The sequence below is a fragment of the Mytilus trossulus genome, unplaced genomic scaffold (assembly GCF_036588685.1).
Source record: "Mytilus trossulus isolate FHL-02 unplaced genomic scaffold, PNRI_Mtr1.1.1.hap1 h1tg000024l__unscaffolded, whole genome shotgun sequence".
Lineage (NCBI taxonomy): Eukaryota > Metazoa > Mollusca > Bivalvia > Mytilida > Mytilidae > Mytilus > Mytilus trossulus.
In genome coordinates this window covers 7,619,792-7,635,030 of record NW_026963290.1, presented here as the reverse complement: position 1 = coordinate 7,635,030, position 15,239 = coordinate 7,619,792, and the positions used below count along the sequence as shown (strand labels likewise).

General features: G+C 30.5%; 1 protein-coding gene across 1 annotated transcript in view; it reads right to left on the bottom strand.

Annotated features, from left to right (window-relative positions):
• Window positions 1-315: 315 nt before the first annotated feature.
• Window positions 316-15,239, bottom strand: part of LOC134698975 (dynein axonemal assembly factor 8-like) — a 47,419-nt gene continuing 32,495 nt past the window's right edge. The window contains exons 23-27 of the mRNA XM_063560663.1: window positions 14,930-15,050; window positions 14,255-14,345; window positions 13,432-13,517; window positions 11,538-11,607; window positions 316-3,984 (exon numbers count right to left, since the gene is read on the bottom strand). Of these exons, the coding sequence (XP_063416733.1) occupies window positions 3,898-3,984; window positions 11,538-11,607; window positions 13,432-13,517; window positions 14,255-14,345; window positions 14,930-15,050 (455 nt within the window). The 3' untranslated portion in view covers window positions 316-3,897. The remainder of the gene's footprint in view (window positions 3,985-11,537; window positions 11,608-13,431; window positions 13,518-14,254; window positions 14,346-14,929; window positions 15,051-15,239) is intronic.

Sequence of the window (15,239 nt, the reverse complement as noted above, 5' to 3'; positions counted from 1 at the left end):
GTGTAAGCAAATGTGTTTAATTTGATAATTGGTATTCTATGTTAAATGTATCCTCATTTCATTGAGACATACCCTAGTTTCTTTCCATTCATTATTCATCCTTGATTTAGTAGAGTGAGCCTATATGTAATCGTAGTAATGAACGCATATCATTGTCTTTTCAGATTTCTAGACACATGTGACATGTGCTCTCAAACCAGTATCATATGTTTTAATTTTACCAGAATCATGACAGGTATGTCTAGACATTGGAACTTTAAAAAAAGTAAGTATTTATGAATTGTTGTTTCACAATGCATGTAAAAATATAGAAAATATCTTCAAGAAATGTTTATTAATAAATATATGTAACTTTTATCACACAACTCAATATATAAAATGTAAACAATAAGTAATGGATGGAATTTTTCAAAACAGAGATCATTGATAAAGTGGACGGTTACATACAAACTTGAGGAATGTTTTAAAACAAGTTTTCCTTGATACATCACTTCATTGGTTTTGAAAAATTCTGCATTTATGCCTATATAGGAAACTTTTATATTGTTATACACATGCATGTGTTTGGTTCATCTGTACTTACAAGAAATCCATGAAAACCAAACCCATCTGAACAACAATGGTTTGTCATTTATAATCAGTTATACAAATTGGGGTTTGATTTTTATAGGACTGAATTTTTCTTAGGAATGTTTTACTAAATTCATAAAAATCGACAGGACAGAATTTATTTTTTAGACCATGTCCTATATGTCCTATGCTAATTTTGAGGACTATAGTATGCCTTTAAATATATAGGAATTCTGATACATTATTAATTAACATATCAATTCTGGTCATATTGGTCTCCCACCCCTTCCATGCTCAACACATTGGGCTATCCTGGTCAACAAATAATAATATTCTTGTGCAAGTAATAATAATTGATGGAAAATAAAAGAGGGGGAGAGAGAGAGAAAAACGCACAATTCAAAATGATATAAAAATTCTATGTGAAAACTGGTTTAAAACAACTAACTATGTACTGTACAGTGCAAATCATAAATACAGAATTAGCATAGAAATAAAACAAAAACATACAAATAACAATCATTAATATATACTTGGTTTAATGCCTTGTCAACATGACAAAATTCAAGTCAATATATAGACATTTACTGTTTTAAATAAAAAGAGCTGTAAATTCAAAAATCCATGCAATGTTTTATGAAGAAAATGACTAATTTCAGATCTCAATATTTAAGAATATTATAGTGTATGGTTTGAAATATGTCAGGAATTGAGTAAACTTTAAATAATAAACATTACTTTTTTTTAAATTTCAGTTCACAAAATGTTCAATGCCACTTAATTTATTTTCTTTCAGCAGTTTTACTTTGGAAACTTGGGTAATTGTTATACATTAGACAATATTATTCAGAACACATGTTGCTTTGAAAGTAAGTTAAATCATGAGAAACATTTAAATGAAACACAATAGTGTTTATAACAGTACACATTGTTATCAGCTTATGAAAGTTTTCTACCAGCATAGAATATCGTGCCAACCTACCATCATTTGGAATCAATTTCATGCACTTTAGGTTGTCGCACCCTGAGATTTCAGCTAACACCGTAGTATTATTACAGAATATAATTTTAATGATAAATACAATACCACTCAGCAGATTGTCTAATGAAGAGTCTGTGTAATCAAAGGAAGGATTGGAATACAATTAAATCATATAGTTTTTAAGGATTGAAAATGCAATATATCATATGTAGCAGATAAAGATAAAATAACTCTTCCTAGTACATTTAATCGTTATAGTGATATTCTAGGAAGGAGATTTATGTGACAATCTTTCCTAGCATTATTTAAAATACATTTGTTTTATAAGGGAAAAACATAAGTCTGACTCCCTATCCCTCTTGTAGGTGGGACATAATTACAAAACTATAGATTATGTTTTTGATTTTAATAATTACAGCCATCTAACAAATTTTTTTTAAGACCTCAAATTTCTAGATGACTTCAAATTGATAATATTTTCTCTATATTTAGATCCAAATTGATAATATCTTCTCTATATTTAGATCAATTTCTTAATAAGAAGTTCCCCAAAATAATGCATACATATAGCTAATATCATTTAGGTCATTCAGTAATCCTAGATAATACATAAAAATATAGATATTAAAGTTGTATAAAAAATAACTTTCAAATAATTTATTCCAGAAAAAAAATAAATAATCATATGTAAATAAATTATATCACAGAATAAACAACAGGTTTCTTTGAGATGAACAGTGTTTTATAAAAGTTTAGCATACTGAAATTAGGTTGTCACATTTATATATGCAAATAGTCATTATATTTTTGAATAAACATAATAAAAAAATATATATATTAATGCATACAGTCAGTAAAGATCCAATAGAACCAGAAATTGTATTTTATGTGCAATAACTAAAACAGTTATTAACTAGCGACACTCCTTCAGAGTTCATAAACTTAAAATCAGAATGTTTTTCTCAAACACTTGTCACAGAAACTTAGAGCACTCAAACACTTGTCACAGAAACTTAGAGCACTCAAACACTTGTCACAGAAACTTAGAGCAAAGCAGTTATCAAGAAATCTCCTTAATTTTCTCATGGTGGTACTGAGATCTGTAAATATCTTCATAGCCTTGTTTTCAGTTTAATTCTTTAAATTAAGGAAACATCAATTTTCATTAAAAAAAAATAAGGTATTGCAGTCTTTGCTTAAATTAGTCACTAATTTCAAGCAATACCACAAAAATAATTGATTAAATTTGAATAGAATTTTATATACAATACTCTTGCCTTTGTATAACAGAAATATGACTGATCACTACTGCTTTTTGTAATCAAAACATAAAAATGCTCATGACAGGAATTCAATAACAAACATAACTTTTGAACATATTATAACCAATGAATGAAAAAAATACCTGATCTGATAAACTTAGCAAAAGTCAAAACAAAAAACTGCCATTGTTTCAAAAAGAAGCAATAATACTAAATAAAAATATAAGAAATTTTATCAGAATTTCAAAAAGTACTATTTGAGAAATTAAGCTACATCATGATATCAATACAATGTTATTTTGGTCCTTTTGGAGATAAATCAGCTCTTCAAAACTTATAGTTTGGATCTTCACATATTTTGGTTTCAAGCACAACATTAAATGTGGATATGTACATCAAGTACAGTAAAGAGACCACTTGATCACTCAGGATATAATGCAATTAAGAAACAGACTTGAATGAACTATGAACTGTATGTTATACATACTTTTAGCTAAATATATGTGAGTCTCAATACATGTATATAAGAATACAAAGGTTGTGGAATGATTGATGACAGCTATCTACCAGACACAAAAGGATGTAAGCACTATACAGCTTTCAACAATGAGCAAAATGCATACAGTTTATTAAGTTTATACTGCCCAGCCATGACAAAATGTGAAACAATTCAAAGGAAAAGACTGGTTTACGCTAAAATAATAAAAGAAAAACAATAGCGCATGTCATCTAGTTGTTTGGACATTTAAAGAACCTTATTGAGTGAAGTAAAGTAAGATGATACACATAGAACCAAGACTTCACTTATGTACAACAAAAATATGGAAATCAATAAATAAAGAGAAATAAAATTCAAATCTAAATCAAAATCTGTTGAAACACAGATCAATGGATAACATAATGACGTTTAGTGAAATGAGGTTTAGTGTTACAATTAATGTATTCAATTGTGCAATCTGTGTAAAAAAAAAAAAATCTTCTAAAAATGAAAATGCTAGCCCCCCAAAAAATATGATATAACAACAAAATAAACGTCTGTTAATCCTTTTTCAGCATGTAAGTGAATATTTTTCTAGCCACGTCTTATTCTGTGGAATGATGTTTTGATAATATTTCACATTGTCCTCCAGGAATCAACTTGTCAAAGAAAAACATCAGCATCTTGTGAGCCTGAAAATATAAAACATAACTTTATATGTCATGAAGTCCAAAGGAATGCAAAACTATATTATAAAATGGTCATACCACTCTTACTTAACCTCAGTTTTACTCTACAAAAAACTTTCTTTTCTCAAAACAAATTCAACATACAGTTACTTTTCTTGGGGTTCTTTTTAAAAATAATATGGTTGCTGGGTACTATTCAAAGAAAAGTTTGATAGAATTTTGTTCTAGGGAATCTCCCAAATACTTAGCAACTATGCACCAAAATTATTATCTTATCATAATCCAATATGATACGTTATTTTATATTAATTTTAACTGAATTTTGTTATACATTCTCCTGTTTACATGTTGTTGATCCACTGTTCAAGATTGAAAAAGGGGGAGGGTTGAAATCTTACACAATAATATGCTCAAACAGTGCAATTCATTTCTCAAATTATTCCATTTTGATGAACAGTGAATTCTGAATAACAACACATCTCCTGTCCAAATTCTCAAAAAATAAAAACATGGCAAAAAAAAATCTAATTTAAATTAGTCTCCTTTTAATTTAGTCACAACTTTTTAGAATTTTAGAGCTGGACATGTGTCTATCTTGAGGAGACCATGTAAACTAATAACCAATATATGTCATTTTAATTGTTAGTGTTGTTTTGGGTTTGCATCCCATTTCCTTAGAAGGCTTTTGCCAAATTTCTTTCTTCCTATATTTTAACAAAAATCTATATACTTGTTAAAACAATTCTAACCTTTTACCAGAGATACTGTATTAACAAAATGTGCAATGTAAGACAAATTTCTATGCTATCATAGTTTTGTCAGAGGATGTGTGAATTTTTTTTATATAAATAAAAAAACTCTGATTGCTTGAAAACCAAGAGCTTTTGAAGCATGTATCCTTTTCAATATCATTATTAGTATTATTCATGTCAATTAAAAATTTAGTAAAATAAACAATGATAACAGTTATCAATGATAAGCAGTCTTTCTTGTTCAGTTAGAATTTAATGACATTGAAACACCCACATTTATTTTTATAAATAGTTTTTTTTTATATACACATGCAAATGTGCATTGAGCTTGATTATACAATGTGGAATCCCATAATACTAATTTATCATTCCAAATGTAGTTTCAAAATCTTCCATTTTTTACAGAACCTTCACAAAACAAAATTTCAAAAAGTATATTCATAGCAACAAATTTACTAATGAATTCCTACAAGTTCATCAATAACCATATATCCCATGGTATGTTTTAGACATTTTTCTCCTATAGGCACAGCAATAATAAATCTATCAAAAGCTTGTGAAGATGAATTAATGTGTTGAAAGCACTATATCTGGATGATGTTTCAACTGTAAATTCTGTCATCTTTTATTAGTTATTGTCACCCCTGTGACCAATAAACAAATCGTATCCAATCTATTCATACGTTAAACAGATATCACATAGGATATATTATTAGATTATTTACTCGTCACTTGATGTCAAATATGTTTTCATTCATCATTTGAAGAGTATTAAAAATGAGATCTGTCAAAACATGAATCCATCTACAATATGTCTACAACTACAAAGGTGGAAAGAACAGTAGAAACAAAATTAGAGGTTCAAAGCGCATGTATGTACAATTTTAACAAACATATATGCCAATGTCAACTATTGGCACTCTACAACCTTATCTTAACTATTTAATCACCTTTATCAAGAATCTACAGGTACCAATAGGTAGAAAAAAAACAGTAGAAAAATAAGAGGCTCTAAGGGAGCCTGTATGTACGATATAACCAAGAATATATGCCAATGTCAAAATTTTGTGAACACGAATTTAAATGTTCATTGAATTACAGTTACTCTATAGGCTTGTATGCCAGTATAGGCATCACCAAGAAAATAAGTATCCAGGAGAATCCAAGTTTTCATTTATCCACAAAATATGTACCCACAAAAATAAATGAATTCACAATATGCCACTTTTTTTCCCCCTGGAATCAAAAATCAGTTAATATCATAATCTACTGATTAAATCCTTATAATGTATAATGAATACATTACATTATTCTCAGATACATTTTTTCATGTCTTTTTGCAGTATTAAGGCTTCAAACTTTTGAATACAGTGCAAATCTGCAAAAACTGCATAAATAACATTATTTTGAGATTCGGTCATTTCATCAAAACATAATTTGATTTGAGTGAAGGCTTTACCCAGAAAAATACTTTGCTGCAGTAACATTTTTTTTGTTTTTACAAAGATGTAAATGTTTGTAAAATATCTTGCGTCAGACCCTTAGCTCAAACTATAACCTGCCAAAACCCTTTCATATCATCCAAAACAATCAATAAAGAAGGTATGCTTACTACATGGATTCATTATTATAGTTGGATACCATTTTTCTTTGATTTTGAGAACACAAATTTAAATAATTGTTTAAATAAACCAATTTTTCAAGACATTTCGGCCAATGGCCTTCTTCAGTTCTTTATTTTTCCTCTCAACTACATGGCTGACATTACACTCAATCATTGATAAGATGATTGAGTGTAATTTAAATATTTACTGAATTACAAATATTCTATAGGTTAGAATGCCAAATATTGGCATAACCACAAAATTAGGTATCCACAAGAATGCAAGTTTTCCTTAATCCACGACAATTTGTAGTCTTTAAAAGAAATTTCCATATCTTTTCAAAATAAAGGGAGATTTCTACTGATCTATATCTAAAATTACCTATTTAGGATTTGACAAAACCATTTCATTTACATTCAGTATCCTCATATGTTGTTCTTATGTGACCTTACCTGTCCTTCAAGTTATGTCTAGACTACAGAAACTGGGTTTGTATCAGAACAAAGAGTAGGGTTTTTTTTATCATAAAAAATGTTGTTTTCAATTGATTCTTTTTACAAAAACAGGAAAACGTTATTCTGTAGTGCCCATATATCACAAGATGTTATGGAGTTAAGTAAAGGTTGATAAAATATAGGCTTGGGAATTATCATGAATTCTATTTCCATTCCAGCAATAGCTGATCTAACCAGAAAACTGAAATGATAGTTAGCATGTTTCTTTCACATTTTAGAGTGAAGCACAGAGACTGATGCATACAAAGCAAATCATGTGCATGGGTTGTCAACTTTCCAGTGTGAGGACCAGTATATAAACTCTATCCAAATCAAACAATTAAAACTTGATCATGGTAAATGTATATATACCAAATATCAAATTAATATATATAAGCACGAAAAAGTGAAAAAAACTAAAAACTGATCTAACATATATTGTCCTTTTATAAGCTGACTATTATTGGTCTGCCATTTTCAACCCTAGCCTGAAACTAGTCAATAATTTAGCTGTTGTTAAAAGTTTTTTTATTTTTTTTATTTTGTTTTCATTTCCCTTTAGGATGTACCCAATTATTGGATCAATACATCTGTACCAGAACCAAGAAGTAATTCCTAAATAGCACACAAGACTTCTAACTTTCACGAATTACAATAGCTAAGGGTATGATTTTAATCTTTATTTTACAATCAGAAGGCTGATAATAAAGTGAATAAAAATAATTTCTTCCTTAAAGAACTATTAGACTACAAATTGTAAGATAATTACAAGGTTTTTCCAATAAACCACTTGTCTACTCATGAAGACAAATGTGTTTCCATGTTTAATCTGCACCAATCTATAACATGAAGGAAACATGTTAATTAGGCTTACTCTAACTTGTTTTTCATAACTATCTGAGTCACAAATTCTATTTGAAATCCTGTTTATTGGTCATATTAAAACTGGGTAATATTACAAAAGCAGTTTACTATAATTGGTACTTATTTTCCAATTAACCAATTCTTTAAACACTTATCTCTAGAATTAATATAATTTGTAATTACAACTGCTAAATTGTTTTCAATTGTAGTTACACTATAATACCAGATCACCAGATATATTGATATTAATTGAAGACAAAACAAAATTGGTTAGTTTTATTTGAGTCATTTATTTGGATAAGAGCAAAATAATACAAAACTAATTAGGGTTATGCTTTGCCTTTTTTCTTCTTTAAAAAATAAGGAAAGGGTACAGATGTGTTTTTAAGTTGTGCTGTTACTCAATTGTCTAAGGTTATGAAAGGGGGAGTAAGGCAAATATGTTTAATCCTGCCACATTCTAAGGGACGACATCAAAAGATCGATGTAGGATAAAAAACTTAAATCAAATAGTTTGGGGTGGCGGGTTAACATTCTACAAGTTTGGTATATCTAAAATCGATTTTTACATATATCCCTATTGGTAAATCATTTTTTCCCAAATTAAGTTAAGAGGGGGGTGGGGGTCAGTGAAAAAACTATGTGAATTTAGTTTTTTATCCTTCATTGAACTTTTGATGTCGTCCCTAAATATGTCAGTCCCAATCTGTATATGCCACTTGTATTTCAGTGATTGTCATTTGTTGCTATAGATATCATATTCATTTTTTTTGGTAGTTTTTTTATATACAAAATCAGGTTATGAGTTTTCCCGTTAAATTTGATGAACATTTGTGGTCATTTGTGTCATGTTGGGGACTTTTATAACTTGATATGTAATATGGGTTTTGGTCATTGATGAAGGAAGCACACTGACCTAAAGTTGTTAACATTAACATAATTTGGTAATTAGTAGAAAGTTGTTTTATCAGAAATGATCATACCATATCAAAAACTACCTTGACCAAAAACTTTAACCTGAATCCTGATGCACGGATCCTCAGATGAACGAACAGACAGACGGTACGACGGACGGATGAACGGACGTACAGACCAGAAACATAATGCCCCTCTACTATCGTAGGTAGGGCTTAAAAATTACACAAAGTTACTACTAATATTTATGTTTCAAGTTGATTGCACTTCAACTTCATCAAAAACTACCTTGACCAAAAAATTTAACCTGAAGTGGGACAGACGGACGCACAGACCAGAAAACATAATACATGTACCCATAAATGGGGCATAAACAAAAGGACAAAATTCAATCACTTCTGTTAAATCAAACTGAGGATATAGGTATGAGAAAATGACGACAAATAATTCTACCATGTATGAAAGCTTTATATCAAACGATCACTGAGTATATTTTAGCAGTGTTTTAGCTAAAACTTTTGAACAGGGCGCAGCGCCGGCCCTATTTAATTGACGCCGTGCCTTTTCTCTGTTATTCCTTTGGCGCCCTGCCGTTTTTATCACCAAAAAATTGACATTTTTCTGTCTTAAAATACAGGTAAACTCGTAATTTTTCCATCAACAGGAAGTTCAGCTACCTGTGCCTGCTGTCAAATTAAGTGACCCATTAAGTGTATGGCTTTACCTGACGGCTTTGAAGTTAAACACATTGTTTTAAAAATTAACACCAATTACCTTAGCCTTAGGTCATAAATAATTTGTGAATTCCAAATAAGTTTGACAAACAATCTGATTACTTCCCCTTATTTATCCCCTGTTTACAATATATTACTTAAATTTATGTTTCTTTTCATAAAAAGATTTAATATTAAGGATGTCTGCTGGTCATGTTTTTGAATTCTTGTCATATTTTCGATTTTCTCAGGTTTTATCCATCCAAATGTATTAAAAAAAAATTTACACGACACCCCACTTTTGTCTTCATAAATCTGTTCAATAGATCATTTAAGATTTAGTATTCCGGCGGCATGAAATCCTTGTTATTTTTTCTTGGTTTAAAGGGTAAAAAACAATTCCAATGTTAACAAATAGTAAAGTCTGAAGAAAGCCCTTTTCCCGCCATTTTCTAAATGTCTCGTATTTTGAAAACTACACACGAGACTAATGATTTTATTACTTTATTTTGTTTAAATATCAAAGTTGTTTTCATTTTAAGCAACCACATGAAATCCTTGTTATTTTAAATTAGAGCAGCAGACATCCTTAAACAAATTGAATGCAAATGCTTATTAAAATATTAATTTAAATTATTTTCACTTTAAAAAATAAATAATTTGAAAATTATATTTTGCATCTGTACTTCCATTTAATAATTTATCTATCAAAAGCAATGAAGAATTCCCACCTCTTTATAGGCAGCCTGATATGGTGACAGCCTAATAAAAGAAGCCATGCATGAGGCTTTAATATGAATGATGACAGCCAGCACAAGACAGCTTCACATACAATTTAAGACAGATGATTCTCAAAGAGGGTATCAGCAACATGACCATAAGTTTTAAAAAGTCAACTATAAAAAACAAGAATGTGTCCAAAGTACACGGATGCCCCACTGGCACTATCATTTTCCATGTTCCGTGGACCATGTAATTGGGGTCAAAAGTCTAATTTGGCTTTAAAATTATAAAGATCATATAATAAGCAACAAGTGTACTAAGTAAGTACACGGATGCCCCACTGGCACTATCATTTTCCATGTTCCGTGGACCATGTAATTGGGGTCAAAAGTCTAATTTGGCTTTAAAATTATAAAGATCATATAATAAGCAACAAGTGTACTAAGTTTCAAGTTGATGGACTTCATCTTTATAAAAAACTACCTTGACCAAAAACTTTAACCTTTAATTTTCGTGGTTTGAGCAATATTTACATGTTCCTGGGTTTTTAAATTTGTGGACTTATGTTTTTCCTATAAAAAAAAATTGAAAAATTAAAGTCTTTAGAAACGAAGATTACAAATAGTCTGGATTAAAGGAAACTGCAAAGTAAACATTGACCCGTGAAAATCACAGTGATAACACTAACTAACCCATGATAAAGTGATCAACAGATTGAAGACCATCAAAGGTGTTAATTATGCCATAAACATGTCACCTAAAGAAAACAGTAACATAAACAAATGCTAAATAAACGTATCTTGAATTGTTAAATAATTTTTATCAAAATCAAGCCCAGCATTAAATTATTATTTCCCAAATGTTCGAGAAATATGAGGATATAAAATGAACACTTTACCAAACTAGCATATCAATACCAGAAATCTGACTTTCATTGATCAAAAATATTTTTATGAGAACTAAAAAATGAAAAGTTGTGCAGTTTAGGTTATAACAGATTAAATTACTAGCGGTATAATCCTGCATGCGGTTGTAGTTCTGTTACTGATATTAAAGTATTCTCAGATTTGGCGTTATTCAATATGTTCTCTAAATCTAATCGATAGTCAAATCTACCGATGGAGATCTTCCTATGTCTTGATTTGGACAATGGTTGTTTTTATTTCGTTGGACACTTAAATTCGTGGATAAAGTCAACCACGAAAACCACGAAAATTGGTACCCCACGAAAAAAAGTCCTTTCACAGTATATGGTAAAAATTATGTGTTAATTAATTATGAGAGTACCAATTATGAGGCTAAAATAAATTTACGCGAAAATTGCCCTTTTTTTAATGACATTCACACGTAAAATTGCCCTTTTTCTGACAAGCACTCTGCCCTTTTCAAATCCTGGCTAGAACACTGTTTAGAGGGAGAAAGTCAGTTGGAAACCATTTCCACCAAAAAAACAAACAATTTTTTGGAAACAATAAAATAATAAATGCTTACCTGTTTTGTGTCTGCTGGTCTGAAGATCATCTCACCATATTTACCTATCAAAGATTCTGCACCATAATCACTGTAATAAAGTAAGGTTAAAATATATTCTGGAATATCAAAGTTTGGATGTAATGTGTTCCATAATTGTCTATAAGTTTTTTAATATCAGCTCATAGACATAAATTTGTCAATTGAATGTCCCCATCAACATGTTTAATTTTGATCATTTATTTCTTAAAAATCTAATTTTGAATTATAAGGTACACTACCATGCCAAAAGTGAAGATAATATAACGACGTCATGTCGAATGCGGGTTGGAAGTGACAACTTCTTAAGCCGTTTTCTCTGTAAATAAGTTGGAGTTATCTCTCTTTTTGCACAATATGAAAGTTTTGAGGAAGGTCATTGACCTGTTACGTCACCTGAAGTTTAGAATCGTCTTCTTTGATTACATGTTGTATAGTTTTGAGAATGGGCCCAAAACGCAAGGAACTGTCATTGTCTGAGAAAAATGCCATTGCAGCATTACATAAGCCTGGTATGAAAGGACCTGACATTGCACGAAAAACTAGGCATCCACTTTTTTGGAAAACAAGGAGAGAACGGGAAGGCCAAATCTGCTAACACCGTGGGATACTCACAAACTTTGCACCACTGTCAAGTCGGACAGAAAACGTCCTCTGCATGAAATAACTGCTGTTTTTGATGAGTCTAGGGAAGAACCAGTATCTAAGCTTACTGTTCAGAGAAAATTGTATGAAGAAAGGTTAAAAAATCATGTTGTAAAAAAATCCATCAGAATTCGGGCTGCAAATGTCAAAAAAAGGCTGGCATGGTGTAAATTAGCCAGGCACAAAAATGTGGAGGATTATTGGAGAAGGGTCGTATATAGTGATGAATGTAAGGTGGAAATTGGAATGGATAATTGTGTTTTAGTCTGGAGACAGCCTGGTGAGGAGTGGACTCCTCCTTGCTTGTTAAATCCTGGCCGTGGGTCACGACTGAGTTTGATGATCTGGGGCTGCATTACCTATGAAGGCGTTGGTACTATTACTGTTGTTACTGGTAATATAAATACTTTAAAGTATATTGAGATTGTTGACAATTTTGTTTGGCCTGTTATTGCTCGTCATTTCCCAGCTGACAATTACATATACCAAGATGACAATGCCCTGGTTCATAGGGCCAAAATTGTGAAGGATTACATGGAACAAAATCAACTTCATGGTATTGAATGGCCAGCACAAAGTCCAGACCTTAATATAATTGAAAATATGTGGTGTAAAATTAAAATTGAACTGCAAAAACAGGCACATAACATCACTACAAAGGCTCAAATGGAGACAGCAATTCAGGACATATGGAAAAAAATATCCTTAGAATTCATAAGAAAACTTTATAATTCAATTCCAAGACGTTTGAGGCTAGTTATAAGGGCAAAAGGAAATATCACAAAGTATTAGGTGAGTTCAGATCATTTTATTAATATAATTACAAAGGTTGAACTGTGACAGATACTTGCCAACTGTATGTGGCCGCCATCTTGGAATTATCTTCACTTTTGGCACAAGTCTGTATATGTAATATTTCTTAAAGTCTATTAGAGATATTAACATCAAAAAGTGTGCACCACATTTTTTATGTTATTTCTTCAGACAGAAAAAATATTAGTCATTGGAATTTCTTCATTGCATTATACATAATAAACTCTCATTCACTCTATGTAAAGTAAAAGAATATTGATATTTTAGCCATCAACAAAGATGAGACTAAAACTAAATTATGGACTGTTTCAGAAAATACTATGTCCCCCTGACGTATGTTACCACGACCCCCCACAGAAGATTGTTAAAATTTGAAATTCCTTGGGTGAATAAAGTGATTTTTCTACTTGTTACTTACCTTCCCATGATAGAATCAAAAGCCAGGATAGCATTATCTCTCTGTAAACACAATACAATACTTGGTCCAGAGGTTAGCAACGGTACCTAGAAATTAAAACAAATGGTGGAATAAGACATTTTTGTAAATTCAAGTAAAATATAGTGTAGGGAGATGAATTTTAAAAAACTTTTCAATTTTTCATTATTTTCAATCTGAATAACACATTGATTTCTATGGCAAACAGTGTATGTAACCTAAAGAAGAGCACCTTTACTTATTGCTGTTTTCAGTTTGTTTATTTTCAAATTAACATCTAGTCAACCTTTCCTTTTCATTATATTTCATTTCTTTAAAAAATTGAAAATGAAAGTACAACTGCAATTGAAATATCTTTCCAAAAATGCTTTCATATTTTAGTCATAATTCAACAAAGTGATTAACTAATACAAATACATTAATAGAAAACATATTTTATACCACTGTCCCAGGTTAGGGGAGGGTTGGGATCCCGCTAACATGTTTAACCCCGCCACATTATTGATGTATGTGCCTGTCCCAAGTCAGGAGCCTGTAATTCAGTGGTTGTCGTTTGTTTATGTGTTTCATATTTGTTTTTCGTTCATTTGTTTTACATAAATTTTATAGCTGACTATGCGGTATGGGCTTTGCTCATTGTTGAAGGCCGTGCTATGACCTATAGGTGTTGATGTTTGTGTCATTTTGGTCTTTTGTGGATAGTTGTCTCATTGGCAATCATACCACATCTTCTTTTATATATATACCTGTAAAAGTGACAATGGTTGTTAGACAGACAGAAGTTCAACAAACAAGAGACACATACCTGTTTGAAGCTGCCAGCATCTATAACATGTAAGAAATGTTCTGCTTGTTCCTGAGTAAACCATACCATTCTACAGCCATATATTTCAAACCTACAATAAATTTTATATAATTTCTTAATTACATGCAAAGTCAATTCTTTTAAATGACAGAAAAATAATGGATCCATATTTTTAAGCAACAACTTAAAGAATATATAAAGGCAGCCAAGAAGAATATAAAATATGATCAAATAAATGGGGAATGTGTCCATTGGACACATATGATGCTCTGCTTGCACATAACATTATAAAGGAACACAACTCAAGAACTGTAAAACTGATTCCACCAAAAATTCAAACCTGATCTGTGTATTGTGTATAAGTTTCAGAACATTTTGTGGAAGCAAACTAAAAATAGAGACATGAAACCAATTTCTGAACAGACATGTGTATGTTTGTCCTGGACATACAAACATACATGGGTAAAATGAACTGCAGCCTCTTCTACAGCAGGGCATAAAAAAGAATACTACATCAAGTTTTACCTATGTTAAAAGTATTAATTTATCTTTATAAGTATAAAATATCTTTGATGTGTCTTCTTACAAATAAAATAATAATTTCAAGTTGCCTGTAACAAATTAATCAAATGACTTAAATGATTAAATATTGAAATAAGACAATTTGATATTTACCCATGTGTAACTAATCCTTCAATAAGGTCAGAATAGCCATAAGTACCATCTCTTTTGAATGTAATCAGTGGTGGTTTAAATACCAGACATGTTGTCTCCATCAATATATAATCAGGACAATCTAGAAAAACAAATGGCAGTTCTACATTTTTAGTGATAGTAATTGATTTTTTTAGGGATATCTTATGATGAATGGATCATTAAATTATTTTAGTGCAAACATTTGCATGTTTACATCGGTGAAAAAGTAAAATCACAAAAATACTGAACACTGAGGAAAATTCAAAACTGAAAGTCTCTAAGCAAAAAG